General features: G+C 42.3%; 1 protein-coding gene across 1 annotated transcript; it reads right to left on the bottom strand.

Moving 5' to 3' along the window:
• Positions 1-8,625: 8,625 nt before the first annotated feature.
• Positions 8,626-22,699, bottom strand: ZNF367 (zinc finger protein 367). The gene is made up of 5 exons (XM_063457183.1): positions 22,155-22,699; positions 15,206-15,356; positions 12,679-12,798; positions 12,455-12,593; positions 8,626-9,802 (listed from the first exon to the last, which is right to left on the bottom strand). The coding sequence occupies exons 1-5, from the start codon at positions 22,533-22,535 to the stop codon at positions 9,580-9,582; spliced, it is 1,014 nt and encodes a 337-aa protein (XP_063313253.1). The 5' UTR covers positions 22,536-22,699; the 3' UTR covers positions 8,626-9,579.
• Positions 22,700-24,166: the final 1,467 nt, after the last annotated feature.

The following is a 24,166-nucleotide window of genomic DNA, read 5'->3' as shown; positions in this document are numbered from 1 at the left end:
GGTCCCAGCCCACGTGGTGTAACTCTGACTCCCATCAGCCTTAGCCACCACTGATCCCTAGGGAAAGTCACCCTCCTGCATCTAAAAGGAAGGAAACAGGAGGGTGACAAACATTTTGCATGTGTGTGTGTGTGTATGTGTCTCTGTGTGTGTGGGGGGTGGACATTTGGGGGGAGGGGAGAAGTAGGCGAGAACTGCCCAGGGCAGTTTTCAAACCGGGGCCCTGTGGTTTGTAGTTACGCCTCTGATTTAGATTCTACCCCCAGAATAATACACATGCTGACAGTGGTGAGAGACACTAAGGACAGATGCATTCTCCTGTCCCTGGATGTGGAGTAGGCTGCACTGGGCATATCTTGCTCAGGTCCAGGCAAGATACAATAAGGTTGTAGCAGCAATCATGTATATGTATTCTAATCCCACAGCAGCAGTCCTTCTCTCTGGTTATGTTGAAATACTTTAACATCAGCACTGGGTGAAGTCAGAGATGTCTCTTATCCCCTTTGCTTTACATCCTGGCCCTAGAACCCCTGGCGTGCACTATCCAAAGGGATTCAAACATTTTGGGAGTAACTACACATCCTATCCACCCTAGGCACTGAAGATTGCACTTTTCTTTTCTTTCTTTTTTTCCCCGCAGTTTATCAGGTACAAACAGTCGGTATACAATGATGTTTTATGCAGTTATTACTTTACAACTTAGACATTGACATTTAACAGTATATACACTTCTGTCTATTGTGGTGAGCGTACATCTTTGTTATAATATGCGAAGATGGTTTGAGCCTCGGTATATTTTTGACTATACAGGTTCACTTTTCACGTATGGCCTGAATATACAAATACAAAGGAAAGACACAACATACGCAAGATACACCAAAGGCAACTTCAGACAATGACGAGAAAGCAAATATTCTTCTCCTCCCCCCCCCCCACCCCTGCTTACCACCAGCTAACCCTTCCCTTCCCCCATGTTAATTGTTAACCGTTGGGTACAGACAGGAGGTTGCGAGAGGCTAGTTAGTCCCTACCTACCAAAAGTAGTCCGAGATGATGCACAAAGTTAAACAATGGACAATTGTTAAATTGGAATACTATGTTTACAGCAATCACGATATTAATGATGTGACATATAGATTCACCACTTCATTACGCTGATAAGAAGGCAAATAGCAGTGTAGTACAACAAATAGGGTTTATAAATAATGATAGACTGACAGCATGTAAATGAAATATGGATGGATGATGGGAAGATTGCACTTTTAGCGGTTCTACCATAAAGTAAATACCCTCAAATCTGAAGCCATAACCATTACCTTAACAGAATCCCAGACAGCCTGTCTTAAAGGGACATTGTAGGCACTCAGATCACTTTATCTAACGGAAGTGGTCTGAGTTCAATGTCCCTATTGCACTTAGTGCTGTCTACTAGAGGGCTTCCAGAATCGTAACGGACATTTGGTCCAGTTAATGACACTGGACATCTTCACGCTCTGCATGAGGACATTCAGCTTCAGATTTTCCCCATAGGAAAGCATTGAATCAATGTTTTCCTATGAGGAGGTCTAATGCGCCTGCGGTATTTGTGCCCACTTGTCGCAGGACGTTGGAGGGGGCAGAGCCAGGACTCAGCGCTGAAGGACATGGGCACTGGGAAAAGGTAAGTAAATAAAGGGCAGAGGGAGCAATAGTGCCACGAATACAGCTTTGTATTCCTGGAACTATAGTATCCTTTTGAAGTCGAATACAAATTTGACTGGAGCCCATCCTATATAAAATATTTGGGCATTAGACTATATAAGGATATGCAGTCATTAACAACCTTAAATGTAAGAAATATTTGGGACAAGGTGTGATGGGCACTGGAGAGATGGGGAGGGTTTGATATTTCCTAGCTGGGGCACTACACCTAAATATGATGGTGTTTTTTTCCTGGCAAACTGCCTCCTCATTGGCACAGTTTATATTGATTTGTACAGTATTAGGTCCTTTATCTTGGGTAGACAGAGAGTTGTGGAAAGGAGGTTTTAGTAATACGCTTGATTTGTAGGTTTGGAGAAAGAGGCAAAAATACAAAATAGTTTGTAACTGCAAAAGTCTTGATTCAAGCAAACTCTAATTGTGATATGTACAATATACAAGGCCCTGGCGTGAGTGATAGAGTGGTCGTGAAACTGTGTGAAGCGTGCACACCTGTACGTGGTGAAATTGTGTGCTTAGTCCAAGATTAGCTCATGGAATGGTATGTAGTGGATCGTAGGGAGTGCCTGAAAGAAAACCTTAAATTGAGAGCGTGCAAAGTGTCAGCAGTTGTGTAGTGGACACCAGGAATAAAAATGTAGACTTGAAAGAACTGAGGGGTTGCTATCTGCCGAATCAGCCACAGTGGCGACGAGTATGATCGCCCTTGCTATTGAAATCGCAGGCTCCGGAGTTGTCAGAGCAGCATTTAACTGCCTTGCCGGTCCAAAGATGACCCCATGTGAGGGTGGCCGCCACGTTGGAGTAGATCTCTGACAAAGTAGAAGTCTCTCTAAAGGCCGGCAAGGCATCCGTCACAGTGGGCTAGGCATCCCTAACCCGAGGTTGCCTGGTGACAGAGGGACCCTGAGTGTTGTGAAAAGGAGGCTGTGGTGGTGTGAACACTGTTAGGTGTTTGTGAACCTGCTAAATCAACAAAAAATTAATCCAGATAGTGGATGACCCGAATATTTTTAGGAGCGTCCAGCAGAGGGTTTGTGCGAAGATGTTGAGTACTTAGGGCTGCTGTTAGAGCCAAACGTAGACAAGGTGCCATTGTGGAGGGTGAATAGGTAGTAGATTAACCCGTTAAGGGCCAAACTTCTGGAATAAAAGGGGATCATGGCATAACACATGACATGTGTCCTTAAGGGGTTAAAGGCGTTGGATAACTCTGACTTGCTCAATCAAGCTTTACTACTTGCTAAAGTGATAGCTTGTATGGCATGGTCAATTTGCGTAGTGCAGTGAGAACTCCTTAACGGGAATGAGGAGTTTTGATGCTGGGAATGGAAGTAGAGTGCGGTGCGGAAGGGGACTATGATCAGACGTATAAAAGGGTATCGTGAATGGCTACCTCGATGGGAATGGTACACCAGCGTATTATTGCTGTGGACAGAAGGTGGTCCACCGTAAGAGGTTCAATGGATGTAGATAATAGGTTGGGGCATATGAGTGTACCTGTGGGAATGGCGATAAGACCCATGTGATTGGAACAGAGTGGGCCGGTGAGACGTATGGAGTAGTGATAGTGGATGGTGGGGGACGGGGAGGGAAATGAGGGGTAAGTCAGACTGGATGACCGAGATCGCGAGGTGAGGGCCTGCCGGGCTTAATGAGACACCTGGTGTGGCTATAGCCGATTCCACTTATCAACCTGTTTATCGTTTGGAGGCTGGCCGGGATCGCGACCGGGGTCTCCTGATTGGAATCTGAGGAGTAAGATCATGGCCCTTGTGAACTAGCCTGGGTACGTGGCCTGAGCAGTCATGAGCCTGTGTAGTCCTGCCTTACTGGTAGTGGCTGAAGAGGGGATACCCCTGTGACTGAGCTCTGCTGACATTTTTGGAATGTACCAGTATCCCAGGTAACTGAGGGTAGAAGGGGTGAGGGATTCCTTTGGAGACCCAGGCCTGACTGGCGTGCTGGGTATTTCGTCCAACAGCAGACCGATTATTGGGATGGATTTTCTTGACATTCTGAAAAAGAAATAATGATTTGGATAAGTAATGTGTCTTAGAGGTGTGGATGACACCTTCGGAGAACTGGCCTGCTAGCTAGTGCTGAAGCGAAAAAAAATTCTAGAACCAAGTGACAGGTGAGGCCCTGCTAGTGCCAAGTGGCGGAGAGAGGCTCTACCTATGATTTGGGCCAAGGGAATTTTGTGGCCACGTTAACGTGGTGGCAGGGTGTCGGCCTCTCAGTGACCGTAAGATTCAAAACGTGTGGCCGTGACTTGGGAAGCCCTAACTGTAGACCTAAAGAAGGGCGAGCGAGGTAGCTAACTATGATATGGTCGTGGGGCTGAACCTCAGTGTATGAGGTGGGGGTGTAGACCTCGCGGGACCGTAGTGTTACCTAGGATAGCCAAGGCCAGCGCCTAACCATCAATGACAGTTATCTAGCCTGATGGGGCTTGTCTCTTAGAATAGTGTGATATAACGTATGTAGATACTTAACCTTGAGTGTTTGTCCTTTCTTTGGGCAATGCACAGGAAGATTACAATATAGTCTTGCTTCTGCAGGGAACGGACCCGGTCCGGGAAACCTTAGGGGAAAAAGATGTTAGTGGGCCTGAGGCGTACTAGCCTCCGTAAAATGTTGAACATATGGGTAGATGTGTATCAGAGATACTGTAACGTAAGAACTTGGGTAAGCTGAGGGACCTGAACGTGGGTCCGTAAATTAGAGACAAGCCCCTGGGTTCCCACAAATGTGAATATTTTTCAATGAAATGAAGGCAAAGTGAAGATTACCAATACTGTAATGCAGGGAACCAGGTAGCCTGTATGTTGTCGATGGCGTAGGAGCTGCGGTAATGACGCAGGTCTAAGTAATGATATGTAAAATTGAATGACAAAAAAACATGTACCGTGTACCATGTAAATATGGTAGTAATACGGTGGATTATGATAATGAGATTGTTGTTGACATTTGTGAGGAATCTTAGACAGGTACGTTTTGAAGTTTAGAACCCACTTTGGGAGGTGGGGGGGGGCTGTATGAGACCGTGGAGGCTGAATGAGGCCTCAAGGGAAAACTTAAAATGGTAAACCTTCTTACCTTTTACAGAAATGCGGGATACTAGGAACCTCTTCTTGGAGCTTTGCTTGAAGAAACGTATAAGTAGAAGCAAGGAGGTGTAGGTTTGTGTGATTGATGAAATAATTGCAGTGAGGAGAAAAAAGATCTGGCCCGTTTGAAGTTTAGAACCCACTTTGGGAGGTGGGGAGGCTGAATGAGGCCGTGGAGGCTGAATGAGACCTCAAGGGAAAAGAGAACTGGTAAACCTTCTTACCTGATACAGTAAAAAAAACACTAAAAACATGCAGACCAAGTGTAAGGAAGGTTTTTTTAAAATCTTGCTAATGGTCTGTAATGAGCCAGGTGAAAAAGAACCGTAAGGCTTAACCTCTGAGCGGAGACCTTAGTTGCGTAGAAAACTACTACATAAGGGAAAGTACAATAGACCAAGTCTCAGCAGGGTATGATAATGCCTGGAGGTGTACTTTAAACCTTAACTTATAAGAGAAAGTGGACAAACTGTGCCTTTAAGAAGATTTACCCTGTAAAAGATAGGTGTCCCATAATTATGTGACCATAGCGGAAAATTTGAAACATTTAACCAGTGGTGACTTTAAGAGCCATATAATAAAAAACACAAATACATATAGGATAAATAATGCGAGTGCTTAGATACGTGAAAGCATAACTACACTATTACAGTAGATTAGTGAATTAAAACACTGTAGCCTCTTGTGTTCGGTAAACAAATGAACATGAGAACTGTAACGAGAAAGAACTCCTGCGTTCGGCTAAATGTAGCATACAAAACAGATTTTTTTAAACAAAAGCAAATTGTACCTGTGGTCGGATGAACGAACAAAAGAATGAACGGATGAAATAGTCGAACGTAAGTTCGTTTAGTGTGGTCGGTAGTTCGCTTATACGAAAATAAACGAGAGGAGTGTGTACTCTGCGGTCGACTGTTAGCCGCACAAACGCAGAAGTACACGAATGGTGTAAAATCACGAATGGGTAAGTAATAAAGGGAGCCTATCCCCACGTTTTTAGGCCCAAACGTGGGAAATAGCTGAAGCCATTTCCCATGTTTATGCTTACGTGGACGTGCCGGTCTCGTGACCAGAAGCTGAGTTGACCAGAAGCTGAGCGGAGTTGGGTAGAAGCCGGTGGATGGGCACGGAAGACGGAGGCAGGAGCTGCTGGCGACGGACTGCTTGCTGGAGACAGGACTTGGCGGGAACGACGAGCCGGAAGTGCAGGTAACTATGGAGACGACAAACAGCTTGCACGACAAAGCTAAGGTGGGGGGTAGGGTTTATATAGGATCATAACTCCACCCATAAATTGAGGCCAAATGGCCTTCCAACATATACAATTTACAAAAAAGATTCTGAATGTCCTTTTAATGCAGGTTTTTTATAGTCCTTTTTGCAGACTTAAAATGAACAGTTTGGTTTTTGAATTTTTTTTTTTTTTTTAAATGTATCCAATATTTGTGCTGGTTTCTTCACAGACATCTTAAAAATAGACCAAGTTATGGACACGTATGATAGTTTACCACAAAATGCCTGAAAGCAGCAACCGGTGATGCAGATTTGTACAGTTTAGTTCCACACTTAGGGAGGAAAAAAAAAAAAAGTAAACTATTAGGAGACTGTTAATAAGAATTCTGTAAAAATTCTAAATGTGTAAAATGTCAAGTTAAAATCTTACCAAAGTGTGATTAGAGATTTTTAACAGCTCTGCTATTTTGTAATTAGGTTTTCTATTCACCCTATAGTAAATAAACATAAGAATTCCACAATGCATTTAATTTCCAGTGGAAAGAATCAAAACAAGGATAGGCATATCAGCTGCTTGACAAAAAAAAACAAAAAAAACCCCAAAAACAACGTGAATAGGAACAAGTTATAAAGAACAATTCAGAACACTGTACTGTTTAAATTAAAGTTTTATTTAAAGCACCAAATACACTTTTATGCTAGTAAATCATGCCAAACTACAAACTTAGCCTTAAGCAGAATAACACTTTTAAAAAAAAAACCACATTTTTAGAACAAAAGGCAGTCTTAAAACATTTAAAATTTACTTAAATTTTTCTCCCTTTTTGGAAATAAGTGCGTAACAAAGTTCTTGTCTAACTTTGCCAATAGTTTTAAAAAAATGTTTTTTAAAAAAATCCATTTGTGCAAAATGTGGAGCAAGAAAACCTAGTCAGCAAATAATTTAAGACCCCAGACAAGTAAAAGCAGAGTTGGGAAATTAGGAAAGAGGACATTTTATAGAAACAAAGAAACAATAATGCTTCTTAAGTGCTTTACATTAAAACTCCAGATTTGTAGTTGTGTATGCTTGAAGTAGTAAGTGTGAAGATGAAGTTAAGGTCACATACTTCCCAGTTTTATTTTTTTTCTTCCTAGCCATTGCAAACACAAAGAATGAAAGTCAATTAAAATAAATGGAAATGAACTGTCATCCTCCCCTGTTGGATCCTCAATGGACCTAAACACTGTACTCTCGTGCATGTGCGAGGATACAGCAGTTAGGCTAGTTCCTGGCGCTGAAATACCGCTGATCCCCTCGCAGAAGATGGAGGTGCCTGTGAGGGACATGTTACAGTAAGTAGACTCACCCATGCCTGCCACCAGCATTGTCACTGTCGGAGTTTTTGCAAATTATGCAAATTCCCCAGGTGGAGACAGTGCTGCCTAAATAGAATGCTCTTTTATTAGCAAAAATAGAAGATTACAAGCAGCCTCATTATGTAATGTCTACATTTACAAAGAGTTTTTAGTGCATCATCTGGTTTACCATTGCTCTTTTGGAGCAGCCAACTTTATCCCTCTTTGGACAGAAGCATCATTTAAAGGATCACTATCGCTTTGGAAATACAAACCTATTTAGTACCTCCCTTCAGCCCTTACTACACTTGTTTCCACAATCATGCTCAGCCTCTTTGACTGATATTATCAGTGCAGATGATTTCAGCCCACAGGGAAACATTTGGGAGGCTAGTGTGCATACACAGCAAAATGCCACAAATAAATGGTCACCATGAGACCAACTGATTGAATAGCCAAGTTTAACTATAGCGGGCAGAATCTATCAGGAAGACCGCCATCAGAGGAATGCTAACCCTGCAATGTAAACATTGCTGTTCCTACAAAACAATGTTTACAGTTGCAGGGTTAAACAGACAGGGACATGGCATCATTGAGTGGAAGTGGCCTGGGTACCTATGCTGTCCCATTAACAGCCCATACAACGTTTATTTATAAAAATGTATAAAAACAAAGTAAAAATTTGTGACTACACACTAGCTCTTTACACCAGTAAAGTTTTTAATCAGAAAATCTGTGCTTCTAAACAAATAAGTTTTAAAGATGGCTGTCCCCATACAACAAGGCTAAGCCATAAGATGCACTGAAAATAGGTATTTGCTTACATATATGCAGTATACAGAGGCTGAATACATGTTATAAAAATAAAAATAGAAGATTAGTCCAAGATTACGCAGAAAATAAGCACTGGTTTATACTTAATTTAGGGTTTACCTGCAATTTTGCAGGCTAGAAAGATAAATAAGACAGAACAATAGATGCATGTCATTCTTAGCTTCTATATTGGACAAATAGTGTTTTGTCCCAAGTATTAAAAATAAAAATAAACTATTTTAAAGCTTAGTTAGAGCTACGGACAAGACATTTTCATAAGTTTATAATCGAGACATTTAGCACAAACTTGGCATGTTAAAGCTATAAAGTGGCCTTAAGGCAATTTGCAAAAAAAAAAAAAATATATATAAAATAAAATATATATATTCTAAAAGCAGAATATTAAAAACATTTAGTGTTTGCTGGTAATCTAGAATAGTTTACTACATCAATACCTCCATGTAAAATACCGCCTTATAAAATGCAAGTGCCTTACTACACCATACAACCCATTTTATGGGTAACTCTTTCGATAAAGGTTTGATATTTTGCAAGCTTAACTGCAGAATCTCCAAAATAGTTTATTGGGATCTACTACATTATGAATGTATTGCAGAAGAAGATTAACTAGTGTGCTTACACATAGAAGCTTTATACCGAGGTGACAGAATTTATCACCACTGGTATTCAGCAACACTTCTTGAACCAAATATAAAGGGTAATTTCAGTAGGAGGACTTGGTACCTGGTTCCCTACAATCAGAGCTGGGATTCATTCCACATCAACTTTCTTGCAGGTTCTCATCATTCTAAACATGCCACAAGCTTGCAGCAAAGTTGGATCAGGATGGAGATAGATGAACCTTAAATATGTCAACTCTGCATTATGAAACATTTGGGAGACGCCAAACATATCAGTTTATGATACAGTTTTCGTGTTTTCTACCAAAAAAGAGGGTCAGGGGAAATTCAAATGATTTCCTGCATACATAAATCTGGAATTGTAAGATTCTGAAAAGGAACACTTAAGCTTGTAAAATCCAGCATTTCCACATAGATAGTCTTCCCTGCTTCTGTACTGTTTCATATTTACAAAATATATATATAAAAACACACAACACTTTACAACTATCTTTTACCATAAAAAGTGCAATTCTCTCTTGCCCCTCTATGTGAGAGGGCAACAACATTCTTCATAAAAATTCTACAGGATAGCAGCCTATGTCAAAGCAAATAAGGTGCTTAGCTTGTTACCCAAGAACACTATTTTGTTGCCTCTTTCTGTCTAACTGAGTACACAATGGAAAGCATGATCCAGCAGCAGAAAAAGGAGCAGAAATATTGCTAGGGCAAGACATTTCGTACGTCTGGATTCAGTAAGGTTACTGGCGCAGCTGTGCACTAGCCAGGTTGGCAAGCTCAATCAAGGCTAGCGCGCCATGCATACGCTCTCGTTGCTCCTGTAGACGATGGCGAGCAGATGTGTGAGGCCCATTCTTCTCGTCCTCCTCATCTTCAGATTGAAGATATTCTAAAGGGTCCTGCTGCTCCTGGTCTGCTTTTTGGAGGGATTTGACTTTAAATGCATCTTGTGTTTCCCAGTGCCTGGGGGAGAAAGGGTAGAACTTATTAGCAATCAAGCTTATACAGTCATATTAATTGCAAGAATAATAATAAAAAAAAAAAATATATATATATATATATATATATATATATATATATATATATATATATATATATATATATATAAAAAATTAAAACTACTTAAATTCCAACCACATTGGCAATGCACAGATTTACTACCAGATTCTGTAACATTGGTTCAGATGAGATCAGAAAATCTGATTTCTGCAATCCGAACAAATTAACTGCACCAAAAATTGCAGATTTAAGATCGCATGCCAGTCGGTGACAAACCAAATCCATCCGACAGGTTTTTAGTTCGCAAATGTTCATTTGCAATTTGCAAGTAAATGATAATTTGACATTTTTGACAATTTGGACTGACAGCAGGCAAATAGTGAATGACCCTTAGCAGCATGATGATTAATTATGTGGCAACTAGCCAGCATTTGTTACCAGACGTTGCATGAAAACAGAAAAAAAAAAAAAAAAGGAAAAAAAAAATCCTATTTCCTAGCCACATGGGTGGGGGCCCAGGAAGGGGACTCTAGGTCCCATCCTCCTTATTACACGATAGGGTCCCCATCTGCCGACATGGATGTGAGCCAGAGGAGTAAAAACAAGGTGTCCTCCCTTTATTACAAATCGAGCCACCACCAGCATAAATAAGCAGGGGGGAGGGGAGGGTTTATAGGGGAGGGGACACTAGCCCCCCTCCCACTTTGGGCAACGGCTGCCCAATCACTAGTTTTAATGTTTAGTAGACAAGGAGGTTAAATACCTCCATTTTAACAATATGGGTTCTTATTTACCCCCATAGAATTTTCATTTACTATTATATATTTATTTTTACATATACTTCATGAATAATAATAATAAAAAAAAAAAACCACACACACTTCTGGTGACTCTTAACTGCTATATCCTAATGTTACAGTGGTAGAAAGCCACGTGTTCAAATGTTCCTATCCAAATTAAAGCAGCACTGTCAACCTCCCCCCAAAAATGATAGAATCTTTAGGAAATACTCATTTTCACTCTGCTGGAATTTCACTGAAATGTCAGCCCAGTCAAGTTGGTTCTGTATTTCTCCAACACCTGAACCCAGGGCGGAGTCTAACAGTCAATATAGACAGTCGTCACCGCTGACAGCTCCAGGTAACTGGCCGTGTCTGGAGTATACAGCGATCTCCTTGATAGACCTCAATGCTGTACTCTCGAAAGGACAATGCCGCTTGAAAACGGTTTAGCAAAAAGTCCTTTGATTTTAAACTGGTTTATTAAAAATGCAAGGAGCAGTTAATCTGCCAATGTAAACTTTTAAAGTAAGACGAAAAGGTGGTAAGTGAAGTTTCTACTGTCTGTTCTGGGTCAACTTCTCTTCAACCAGTCTATGAATGATCTTGCAATAGACATTGATGGCCAGGTGTGAGTGTTAACAGACAACACAAACCAAGGGTAAGTTATAAACATGTGAGCTGGACGTTACTTTCCTGTGTAAGGACATGAAAAAAGGACTGGGCTGCCAAATGACAGATGACAATTACCATACATAATTGCAAAGTTATTATATTATATTTCTGGGTGAGAGCTGCAAAAGCAACTCAGAAAAATGGTACTAAGTTAGGAAAAACATGAGAGGAATGTGGAAATAGTTATAGACAATAGGCTAAACAACAACATGCAATGTCAGATAGCACTTGCTAAGGCCGGTAAGTAATGGTCATGCATAAAGAGGTTTCAAATCACATGACAAAAATATAATCCTGCCTCTATTAATCATTGGTAACACCACTCTGAACACATGGTGCAATCTTGGGCACATATATAAAGAAGGATGTCATGAAACCAGAAAGAGTGCAGAGGCACACTACAAAATTAGAGGAAAAGAAGATTTCAGTAACAAAGGCTGGAAGACATGACAGTGTTTACTTTAAATAAAATCTGCACAGAATATTTAACGAATATTAGTAGGACTAGTACAGCTCTTATAATCTGTTCACTAATAGAATTTTATAAAAGGACAAGGAGTAGCCCGTGAGGATATGGACCTGGCGTCCCTGGCCTTGAAGGTGGACCAGTTCACCCGTGGGATTCTTTGCCTTAGCCTGTACTTTTCCCACCAGCAAACAGCATCTCTCCTAGCTGGCGATTCAGTTGGGAGTGATAATGTCCTGACGTCTGTCACTGAAGGCGTAACAGTTCAGACTTCATATCACAATAACTTCTGCTAGCTCACCTGGCGAGCTTCTAGGACTCTGGTACTTGAGTCGCTTATTCCCTGGCAAAGCAGGATACACTGCAGAGTTGCCCGGGTAGTACAGTACATGCTATTCAACTAAAAACTGCCAATGATTCTTGAATGAACAATCGTACTATAGTAGACCGTTGATAGTTACAACACAGAAAGACAAGGAAACTTCTTGATGTAAAAGGGGACTCCAACATTTACAAGCATAACACTTGTTTGCATAATACGTTTTAATGCCTGTGGTTATAACGGAACAGAGACTAGAACACTGAATCTCCATATTTATGGTAACTGCATACATCATAGTATTAAATAAAAGTTCACTGTAGCTAGCAGAAGTATAATTAACAATAGTCACGTTGGTGTCCTGAAACCATACTCACTTTGCCAGCCATTCTGCCGTATCCTTGTTTTCAACTCCTTCGAGTTTGCCCGTTTTATTGCTTAGTTCCTCCCTCTTTAGTCTTGCATATGGATGCTTGGAGCAGTGCCGATTTGCATGAGTAAACCGACTAATACATCCTAAAGTAGACAATGAAATGTTATTTTCGCTCCCCCCCCAAGGAAATAGAAAATATCTGAACACAAGAACTGCTAGAGTTTTTACCATTTTCCGAGCATACGAAAGGTTTCTCTCCTGTGTGAAGGCGTTGATGTGTTTTCAGTTGACCACTTTGAACAAAAGCTTTTCCACATTCAGGGTAGTCACAAAGGTAAGGTCTTTCACCTGTTACAAAAAAAAAAAAAAAAAAAAAATTAGTGTTTTTTACCTTCTTTATTTTGAAAAGACAAGACATCATACATAACAACCAGTAATAAACAGAAATAGGCATTGCCCAAAACTACAAAACAGCACAAGAACAAGTGCAAAACAGAACAATTAAGTCATAATGGAAAAACAAAATATTTAAAAGTAGCAACTGAAGGTATGATATACCCAAGCATACAGATAATACTTTGTCAGTAATTTATATAAATGGCCTTATGAAAAAAAAAAATAAGGAGACAAGATAGGTGGAAGATAAGAGGGGCAGCAATCAGTGATAAACAGAGCCGATAACCAAAAGGCAGCTGAGTAGAAATGAAGATTCCTTAGTTGCAGGGATGGAAATTAAATTGGGCCATAAAGCTGCCGTGTTCAAATTTATCTTAACGCATTGTACGGAGCACAACCTGAAAAGTTAGTGTTTACATTAAATGGCCTTCAAGGCTGTAGATACCAGAACTACTACAATAAGCTGTAGTAGTTCTTGTGACTTTTCCGTTTAATTCCTCATTATCAATAAAGTTGTGGAGGGGGTTTCCGTGTGCAAGGAAGAGCCCTGGTTTATATCAAACTTTTCTTACTGCACCATAGGGTTTGCTGTCACCACCATAGCCATGCCTTCCTCTTTCACCAAATATGTTCCCAACTGGAAGGTAAGCTGTATAATCTCCGATAATGAGAGCTGCTGTCTTAATTCTGCCCAACAACTAATCAGTCTTAATCATTTGTATAGTGTTTCAAAGTGGTGTCAAGTGTACGAGGACAGTAATTGGCTACACATGGGGGACTGATGTCTGCAGTTCAGTCCATACAGATTTCACATTAGCTAAGCATATACACTTTGCACTCCCAATGATGAAGATGTCTTTTGAAGAGAAAACATGTGGGGGTTATGCTGCTGAAAACAAGTAATCTTTTTCTAAATGAGCGTTTTCATGCTTTTCCTGTGAGTGAATTATGTGAGAATTATTCTGCATGGAGGGAGCGTTCCCTCCAAATCTCTACATTTGCTAGTAATTCTGCCATCACGGTATATAGATAAAATGTTCAATACATGCATGTAAAAGGACATATACACTCTACATTCCCTCCAAGCTTATATTTGCATGACCCTGAGCCCTTCTGTATACATATAGTAGACATTATGGGTTTATGCACATGCACATGCACATAGATGGCTATTTTTTTCTTCTTTTGCACAAGTTAACCCAAAGGGTTAAACATGCCCTTGGAGAGAATGTGGACATTACAATGTACATTCTATCCTTTTAAATTTAAATAGAATAGACCTAAAATGCCCACAACTAACTTGACGAGTAGTACATTTTAGATTTAAAAACAGCAGTTTTTCCTATAAATGACGAAAAGGTTTAACATGTTCAGCCATGTAGAACAGTTAACAACATTACAAAATCTGCTTGTATTTATGCAGTGTTTATCTATTACGGTGTCAGTGATTCTAAGAGTGTGGAATGGAAGGACGTGAAGTCATGTGCCCTGGATGACCTCACTGAAGAGGTGAATAAAATACAAATAAAATAAAAAAGGTAGACCTGAGAATTTAGACATTTTAGTTACTGACAGGGTTATTCAGTCAAGTGTGACTATTTAGTTTTAGGCCAACATGGCCAAACCGCAAAGTTGTTCAAAGTCCAGGGTGTTTCCAGTGGCTCTTTAGGACTAAAGAGTTCACACTTTAAGGGACACTATGATCACCAGAACTACTACAGCTTAATGTAGTAATTCTGGTGTCTATAGCCTGTCAATGCATGCCAAGCACTGTGAAACTCTGACTTTTCAGAGAAAAGGCAGTGTTCACATTGCTGCCTAGGAACACCTCTAGTGGCAGTAACTCAGATGCCCACTAGAGGTGCTTCCTAGCCCAGTGCTGCATGGAGGTGCTGAACATTCCCCATAGAGATGCTTTGAATCAATGCTTCTCCATGAAAAGATGTGGATTAGTGCAGCACGGCGTTTTGACATACATGCAAAATAGCTTCAAAATGCTTTTCTATGGGAAATCATTGGGTTGGCTGAGACCATCAAGCTTGATGGAGCTGCAGAGAGACGGCATGGCAATGGAGAAAGGGGGTAAGCAAAATCAATATTCCCATGCATCTAAGGGGGCCTGGGACCTAATAGTTAAACACTAGTGTTCCTTTGAGTGAATAACCTTGTCAGTTTGTGAAGCTGACTGAATGGAAGAGCATTGAAATATATGCAAAAAACAAACAAAAACACAGCTATTATTAATGGTATTTCTTTTCAGTGCACCTGTAGGTGTGGGGAGACTCATGTGCCAAGGTTATGTTAACATTTTATACAGCTTGTGCCAAACAATTCAGAAATGTTTAAAATATTTACTCACCTGTATGTGTCCTTTTATGCGCTTGCAAAGACTTCTCACGAGGAAACACCCTATTGCAGATACTGCATCGAATCCTGCTTGAAGAATGTTCACCTTCACTTATTAGGTCTCTAACCGTTTCTGCCCTTGGACGACCACGTCGAATCACATCCTATACCATAAAAAATATATATGACAGCATAAGTCACTCTTCACACATACAAAAAAATATTTATAAAAAAAAACAAAACCATACATTCATACATCCCTCAGAAATACACTGAAGAGGCATGTAGTTAGCACAAATTGTGTTCAGATATTCAGAGTAAAGGCAGTGTTTGCATTGCAGCCTAGAAACACCTCCAGTGGTCACTCCTCAGATAGCCACTAGAGGTGCTTCTTGGGTCAGTGCAGAGTGGATGTTCAGATGCCGATTGGCCAGGGTGACATTTGGCTCCCCCCACACCACCTAGCTGAGATCAATTCTGATGATGTAAGCCAAAGAGGTGGATTGGGGCGGCGCTGGGGAAAGTGAAGTAAAATCACCTTTCTAACCAAAGGTAGAGAGAGGCGACCACCTAAATGGTGGTTTTAGACCAAGTGTCAGGAATACACATTGGTGTTCCTGACACTGTAGTGCCCCATAATGCATTTGGCATGCTCATAACATTGTAGCCTTTACAAACAAAATGTTTTGAGGAATTCTGTACATAGGTGCGCTTTTTGCGCTCATCCGAAAACAAAAATAAATAAATAGACTAGTTGTCACACCGTACTAAAAACTATGTGCCTACACTTCACGCACCACAACCACTACAGCTAAAAAGGGTTTGTTTTTTTTATATCAAAAGAAAGTTCATATTTTGGCAAAAGTCACACATGTGACCTGCATGGACATCAATATATACTCTGCATGGAAAAAAAACACACAAGGACACTTTAGTGAATAATGCACTTGCAGCCAGACATTGACTGTTCAAGAAAGGTGCATAGAGATGCAATCTCCCTAGACAAAGGATTTGTGCCTGCCTCAGCAAAAGACCAACTAAGTTATGCCTTAAAGGAACACCCACGGGCCATGCTAGTCTCCCCTCGACTAGCTCTCCCTCTATGGCTGAGATCATCAAGGTTGATGATCTCAGCCAATGTTGTCTCATAGGATTGGCTGCAAAACACTGCACCAATCAGCATCTCCTCATAGAGATGCATTGAATCAATGCTTCTCTATGGAGAACAATTGCGCCTCCACGCAGAGCGTTGAGATGCTGAATGTAGGTGCTGCACACTGTGCAGCATTGACACCAGAAGCATCTCTAGTGACCATCTGGCACACTTTGCAGATATCCAGCGGCGAAACATGCCAGTGAGGCGCTTTATTTGCAACAGCCCGACACGTTGGAATTCAACACTCCTAATGTTCGACAGCCTGCTCCAACAAGAAAAAGCCGTTAATGAATATTTGTATGACCGGGGTGCTAGGACAGCCTCTGGGTAGCTGGGAATTTTTATGCCACGTTACTGGACGCTCATGCGCAATGCCTGTAGGCTCATACGTCCTTTTGAGGAGGTGACAAACCTAGTCAGTCGCACCGAAGGCACCATCAGTGACATCATACCATTGGTTTTCTTCCTGGAGCGTGCCCTGTGAAGAGTGCTGGATCAGGCCGTAGATGAGCGTGAAGAGGAAGAGTTGTGGTCAACATCACCACCAAAAACAACCTTATCAGCATCGCTTGCTGGACCTGCGGCAACGCTGGAAGAGGATTGTGAGGAAGAGGATTGTGAGGAAGAGGATTGTGAGGAAGAGGATTGTGAGGAAGAGTATTGTGAGGAAGAGGATTGTGAGGAAGAGGAGTCAGGAGGAATGTGGCTGTGAGGAGGAGGAGGAAGACCAACCACAACAGGCATCCCAGGGTGCTCGTTGTCACCTATCTGGTACCCGTGGTGTTGTACGTGGCTGGGGGGGGGGAGAACATACCTTCATTGACATCAGTGAGGTGGAGGAACGGGAAATGAGTAGCTCGGCATCCAACCTTGTGCAAATGGGGTCTTTCATGCTGTCGTGCCTGTTGAGGGACCCTCGTATAAAAAGGCTGAAGGAGAACGACCTGTACTGGGTGTCCACGCTACTAGACCCCAGGTATAAGCAGAAAGTGGCAGAAATGTTACCAAATTACAAGTCGGAAAGGATGCAGCATTTGCAAAATAAATTAAAAAGCATGCTTTACACAGCGTATAAGGGTGATGTCACAGCACAACGGGAATCTAACAGGGGAAGAGGTGGAAGTGATCCTCCTCCTCCCACGACCACGCCGGCAAGAACAGGACGCTTTACTGACGTGTTGTTGATGGAGGACATGCGGAGCTTTTTAAGTCCTACGCATCGCCACAGCCCTTCGGGATCCACCCTCAGAGAACGACTGGACCGACAGGTAGCAGACTACCTCGCCTTAACTGCAGATATCGACACTCTGAGGAGCGATGAACCCCTTGACTACTGGGTGTGCAGGCTTGACCTGTGGCCTGAGCTATCCCAATTTGCGATAGAACTTCTGGCCTGCCCCGCTTCAAGTGTCCTGTCAGAAAGGACCTTCAGTGCAGCAGGAGGTATTGTCACTGAGAAGAGAAGTCGCCTAGGTCAAAAAAGTCTAGATTACCTCACCTTTATTAAGATGAATGAGGGATGGATCCCAAAGGGACTGACAGTGGGCGATACATTCTACTAAAAAAGGCCTGATGAGATGAGCTGCCTTGGGCTAAAAATGGTCCACGCTGCTGTATTTTAGCTCTGAATGCCAGTTGACTTGCGTGACTTATCCGCCAACTAGGGTTCAAGCCGCAATGTTTTATGGCACTTTCTGCCTGGGAAACAAACATCATTTTTTCTGGCCGTTGCGGCTGCAACAACACCTAATTTTTCAGGCATGTGTACATGCCTAATTTTTCGGGCCTCTGGTGCTGCACTGTGGCTTCAAAAACCAAAAAAAAAAAAAAGGCACATAACAGGGATTAAACTGATAGCAATAGTACTACTTAACACACCACTCCTATCTGGTGGCACATTAGATTGCACGCGCAGTGCCCCAAATTTGAAGTAGGAGGACCGACCAAGCATCTTTTTCCCATCCCCCGGTTCCTAAAATCGATGCTATATACACGTCCCCTAATAGGGCGCCAGCTCGTTATTCTCTTTTTCACTTCACTAGGGACACTTTACTGCACTATGGGCACTTAGACCCACTCTTTGTCTTGCACAGTGTTATTCCTAGCCAGCATCTGTGATGGGAAATCAGGCAGTCATCTAAACGTTTAGATTGAGCTTTAGCTTAGAACACCCTTGAAGGTGTTTAAGGAGATTAGGGCTAGTTTAGAGGATTCTTCTTAGACCTCTCTGAGTCTTTATAGCCCTTCTACCTATCCAGCATTTCTGGAAACTAGCTAAGAGAAAGGGTGGCTGTGTGTCTGTGATACATTTAACTTTATATCACCTTATTGACACTTTATCACTCCGGTCTCCATACTCTCTGCCTATACCCATCTATTTAGAGGGAATTTCCTTGCCCCTGCCAATATTATATAATAGGTAATAGTATTACCATTATTACACAATTAGCCACTATAGGGGAATGAGTATAGTATCCCTTTGTTATTTATAAATGATACAATAAAGACTTTTGTCCATTACTCAATTTACTTTAACAAAGGGTACTAACCATGGTATTAGGAAGCATTACTCTGCTTTCCCTTTCTCCCTTTATTATACACCTATGCTCACTAGGATTTGTAAGTATCACTTTATTATAGTTGTCTAACCTTTTCCTATGCCAGTTTTAGATCTCCTTCTTGGGAGATTTCTTTTTTCAGTTTATTAGCATACCTGGGTACAATCCCTCGGTGGGGCTGTCAGCACCACTTGACCACATTTCCTCGTTTCTTCCACTCATACCGCTTTTTCCATCTTTGAAGGGGTTTGGCGAAACAAGGAAATAGTCCTCTACTCGTAACAAGGATTAAACTGATAAGAATAGTACTACTTAACACACCTTATAATAACGCAGAGATAGGCAACGCAGAGAGAGGAGTCTGTATAACAATGTTTGTCATTTAGTGAATATTCCCTATTCTGCTCTGTGTCAGTGTGTATCAGTGTGAGTCTCTGAGGACAGGTGTCAATCCATATGTCAAGGTGTCAATGTCATATGTCAGGTGTCAATCCATATCCATTGTGATTTAGGAATGTTAGGTGATTTATGCCCTTTATGGATTCAAACCAGACTCTGCATCAACTGTGTAATTTTCCATGGGAGTTTTGCCATGGATCCCTCTCCGGCATGCCACAGTCCAGGTGTTAGTCCCCTTCAAACAACTTTTCCATCACTATTGTGGCCAGAAAGAGTCCCTGTGGGTTTTAAAATTCGCCTGCCCATTGAAGTCTATGGCGGTTCGCGAACATTTGCGGAAGTTCACGTACCGAAAATTTTATGTTTGCGACATCACTAGTGTAGGAGTGACACTGGTAGACTGCATGATATGAAATAGACACTGTAGGTTCTATAACCATTTAATCTCATTGAATTATTTCTAGTGCTGGCACTGTCCCTTATTTCAGTATTAAAGATTTCCAAGCAGTTTACTACGACATTAGGCTTCCTGGTTGCCCACAGTTGGACCCACAGAAGTGGTATGGTTAAGACAAGGATTATACTATTCCTATCAGCCATACCAATTCATACCAGCAGAGGCAGTTGTGATGGTCTGAAAGCAGTTGGTTGATGCTCTCAGTCAATAATGGACCACTTGCTGTTCTGGCTAATGCTGCCTCACTAGCCCAGAGAACACAGAGTACTCATTTGGCATAAAAAAATGGTTCAACAATAAATGGAAGAAAGACACCAGGGGGTTACATACAGTGTAACAACTTAATGAGATTAACACTGTAGGCACTATAACTGCCTCGTTTAAAGGGACACTATAGGCACCCAATGAAATGGTCTAAGTACCATGTGCCTGTCAGCTAAACCCTGCAATGTAAAACATTGCCGTTCTGCATGAATGGAAAAGTATAAATACCTCTAGTGGCTGTCATTCTGAGTCACCAAGGGTGCTTCCTCCGAAACCGCTATTTATATCAGATGACCTCAGATGGCACAGCAGCATTTTGCCACACATGCACCCTAGCCTCCCAATGGGAAAGTATTGGATTGCAAAAATCATTTACAGTTTTGTATTATGTCCAGATCCCCATTGCAAAGATTACACTGAGTGTGATCTTTGCAATTCAAGTTATGCATGGTTTTTACAAAACATACAAAGGTCGGTGTCTCTTTCCACATTTTGGAGCTCAAAGAGTTCAGTTTCCTCAACTTTAGTCTTCAAAAATAAAGTAAAACACTATAGGGGTGATGTGTAAGTAATTCCATTTGCAAACGAGGCAAGGTTCATTTGGTTTTATTCTTGTGCTTATGTCTTTGAGAAATGTACAAAAATCTCTAAGTGGAGATTTAACAAATGTTGCTAACTGAAACATGGTAAAGCTTTAGAAGTGATACGATCATTATGGAAACCAGTTAAATGTGTAGATACATAATTATAGACTACATTATATTAGAATGTAAAAACAAATTAAGTTACATTCATATATACAAATTCAAATTACTTTTCTATTTTGCCAAAGCTGGCATATGGATGCATTCCAGGTGGGAAGAGAAAAAAAAAATATATATATTAAAATAGGTTGAGAGGTGCACTTGTAGGTCTTAATCAAAGTGATTTTCTTATTCAATAATATTCATCAACGTATAATGTCCCGATCAACGTTTTGAACCCCTTGTGGTCTTTTTCGAGAATATATTTTTGTCTCAAATTCACTTAGCATGGTGACACTTTGATACTTAACCCCAAATATATTTAAGTGTGTTGGAATACAACCAGTACTTTAAAAATAAAATAACAGATCTTCGTGCTCATAGTATACCAAGCTGCAATTTAGCTAGCTATAACGGTGTACCGATTAAGGCATAAACAACATTGAACCCCTTAAACAAACCCAGAGCTCACAAATTCCACTTGCCAGTAGCAAGTGAAAAATTTAGCACTGGGGAGAAGAAAATTCAGCCTTTGAGCGTATACTAAGGCTTGTGGTGGCCAATAACTTAAGGCCTGGCTAGTAACATGAGTCTAAATATTTTAAGCCCTGCAGATGTTACTTTGCTATACCATACAGAAAACAAAAGCAGCATTTACTAAAAAGAATGACAGATCACATCATAAATGAGAGGGAAAAATTAAAGTGGAAAGGAGACAAAAATCAGGAAGATCACAAATAGTACTCCGCAAGCACAGCATAATATCTATAAGAGATTTTAGTTGTGTTCTAGAGATAATAAACAGAAGGAACGCCTACAAATTTCAATGGGAAATGTGGGAGCTCATAGCCCTAAAACAGCTTATTTTGTATGTAAAGCTACACGAGAGAATTTTAGTATGGGACTATAATCATAAAAGTTACATTACTAGGATATTATGTGAATTACTGCCCACTATGTTGCTCGCACAGGATTAACACCCCCTATCTTTTTATCAAACGTGGAGAAAGTCATCCAACTTTACAAACTCTCTCCTGCCCTATTTATTTAGGGTTGTGATTCTCTATCAGAGTAGACCATGTTAGCGCATGTTCAATTTCTAGCCATGTGTCTAAAGAAGAAATCTTCACCTAAAAACTGAGTTTCCCCTACAGTGTGCAGAGTAATGCTGGGTGTCTGGCCCATGCTGTGTGGGTAGAGGGGGTGTGCCGGAGCAGGCATGGCAGCTCTCGGTGTGAGCATGTTTAAAGTCCTCCCACATGGGCTGAATAGCTGCACTGTTGGCCTGCCTGTCACCGGCCATGTCTGACAGTTATCTGTCTGTACCCCGTACAGTGAGAGCCAGTTACCCAGACTGCCCGCCCCCCCAGCCCCCGCTCACTCACCCTCAGGCTGCCGGCGTTGTCCTGGCTCCCTCTGCCCGCTCCTCCTCCGCCGGCCGCTCCGCTCCCGATGCCGTCCCCGATGCGGGCCCTGTCCCGGGCGGGGTGCAGGTGGTCGTCGGGGGGCGGTTGGTGGCGGGCGGGGGGGCCCGGGCTGAGCGTGACATTGTGCGCGTTCTCCCCCCAGCGCCACGGGTACACCATGAAATCACTGAAGCCGGGGGAGGTGGGCACCGGGCTAGGCCGAGCCCCCGGGTGGATCCCGCCGCCGGCGGAGCAGGGAGGGCGGCGTGGCTTGAGCGGAGTGTGGGCGCCGGAGGAGACCGCCTTAATAACCGACACCAGCACCGGGCGGGGGGGAGAGGGGCACACGTCGGACATCATGCTGCGGGGAGATGGGAAGGCCGCTCTGGATGGAGCTCGGTCCCCCAGCCGGCATAGCCCCCGCGGCGGGCTCGCACAGGACGATGGAAAGCCCGATAAAGGGATGCAGGCAGCGGCAGCGCAATCCCTCTCACTTCTATTTTTCCCGCGTTACATTTCGCGCCTGCATGGAGCCAATCACCTGCCTAGCTCCGGGCGCGAGCCGCGGTGACAGACGACGGGCGGTCTGAACGACCAATCACCACACGGGAAACAACGGACTGACACATCACCTGTCAAAGCGATTGGAGCGCCTTTGCCCTTTCTCTTTTAGTGTTGTGATGAATGCAGGACTCTGATTGGTCCGAATAGCTTTACCTTTTTTTTTTTTTTTTTCCTAACATATTTGTGCATTGAATGAATGGCCCAGGCCCCGCCCTCTCTCCCCTACCTGTGACGTTCTCCTATAAAATGATAGGCCGGCGGACTGGGCGTGCCTGGCAGCCGCTCTCTCTCACTGTGTGATGAGCTCTGTGTTTGGAACGCTGAATAGTGAGCTCATGACTAGAGAATCGGCGCGAAACATCCCAGAGCGGGTACCCGCGCTTTAACTCTGTACTGCATCACTCAGTGAGAAGCAGAGAGCATGGCCATGTGCTGCCAATACCGCCTTAAACAACACTACTGCTTTTATAGTATTCATGGAAACATGGGTATACTGTAGTCATTTAACTGAGCATTGAGGCGAAAATGCAACGTCCCACCCTATCCACTTCACCCCTATGAAAAAGGAGTGGTTACATGAATTTTCCTCCTCATACAAATTTATACAGGTTACAGGGTGCATCTCTGGCACTGCCACCACACTTCCATTACCTTACTACCTGGTTCCCCCTCCCCAACCCCTTTGTCCGCCTTTCTAGACTCGCCACCAAATTGTTGCACAATGCATTAGACATGTTGTCACCTAGGCACACTTAACTCAGGTTTGCATACAAGAAGGGACATTTTCAGTTCAGAGCCCTTTCTTTTGGCCTAAGTACCACACCTAGAACATTCTCCAAAGTCCTAGTAGTACTTATTGCAAAACTAAGGAAAGAGGGTATAGCCATTTTTTATTTTCTGGACGATATCTTCATTCTGGCAGACAGCAAAAAATCCCTTTTAGAACACAGGAGTATCTCCATGAAGTTCCCACTACAACACTGGAAAATAGATTCATCTATCTCCTGTGGTGGACAGACTGGGTACCTCCGCCAACCACGCTCCCTAGCTATCACCAGGACACTAGCAGTTCTACAGTCCCTAGCGGCCGCAGCCATGCCGGGGTCTTACCATCGCTTCCCACCCTTAAACAGGGTCCTGGGTGGAAAGCGACCCAGGAGCGAGTGATTAAGCTCTCCTGCAGAGAGTAAAGCTGTATAGCTGGTCCACCCAAACACTAGCGAAGGGTGAAAAGGAACTGATTTATTCAGGCCAAGTTGCCTGCTTATATACATGACCTCCAGCAGAGAGTTTCCATTCATACCTACAGTAACCCCGCCCAGGAGACTCTGTGTCTGGGAGATAAGTGTGTTTGCCTTTGCTTAAACTTTGTATCTTCCAGACACACATGAAAACACCCCAAAACATATATAAAACAGATAGGAACC

Source organism: Pelobates fuscus, chromosome 5 (genome assembly GCF_036172605.1).
Source record: "Pelobates fuscus isolate aPelFus1 chromosome 5, aPelFus1.pri, whole genome shotgun sequence".
In the NCBI taxonomy this organism is placed as follows: Eukaryota; Metazoa; Chordata; class Amphibia; order Anura; family Pelobatidae; genus Pelobates; species Pelobates fuscus.
The sequence above is the reverse complement of the archived record's forward strand: the minus strand, read 5'-3'. Positions and strand labels throughout refer to the sequence as shown.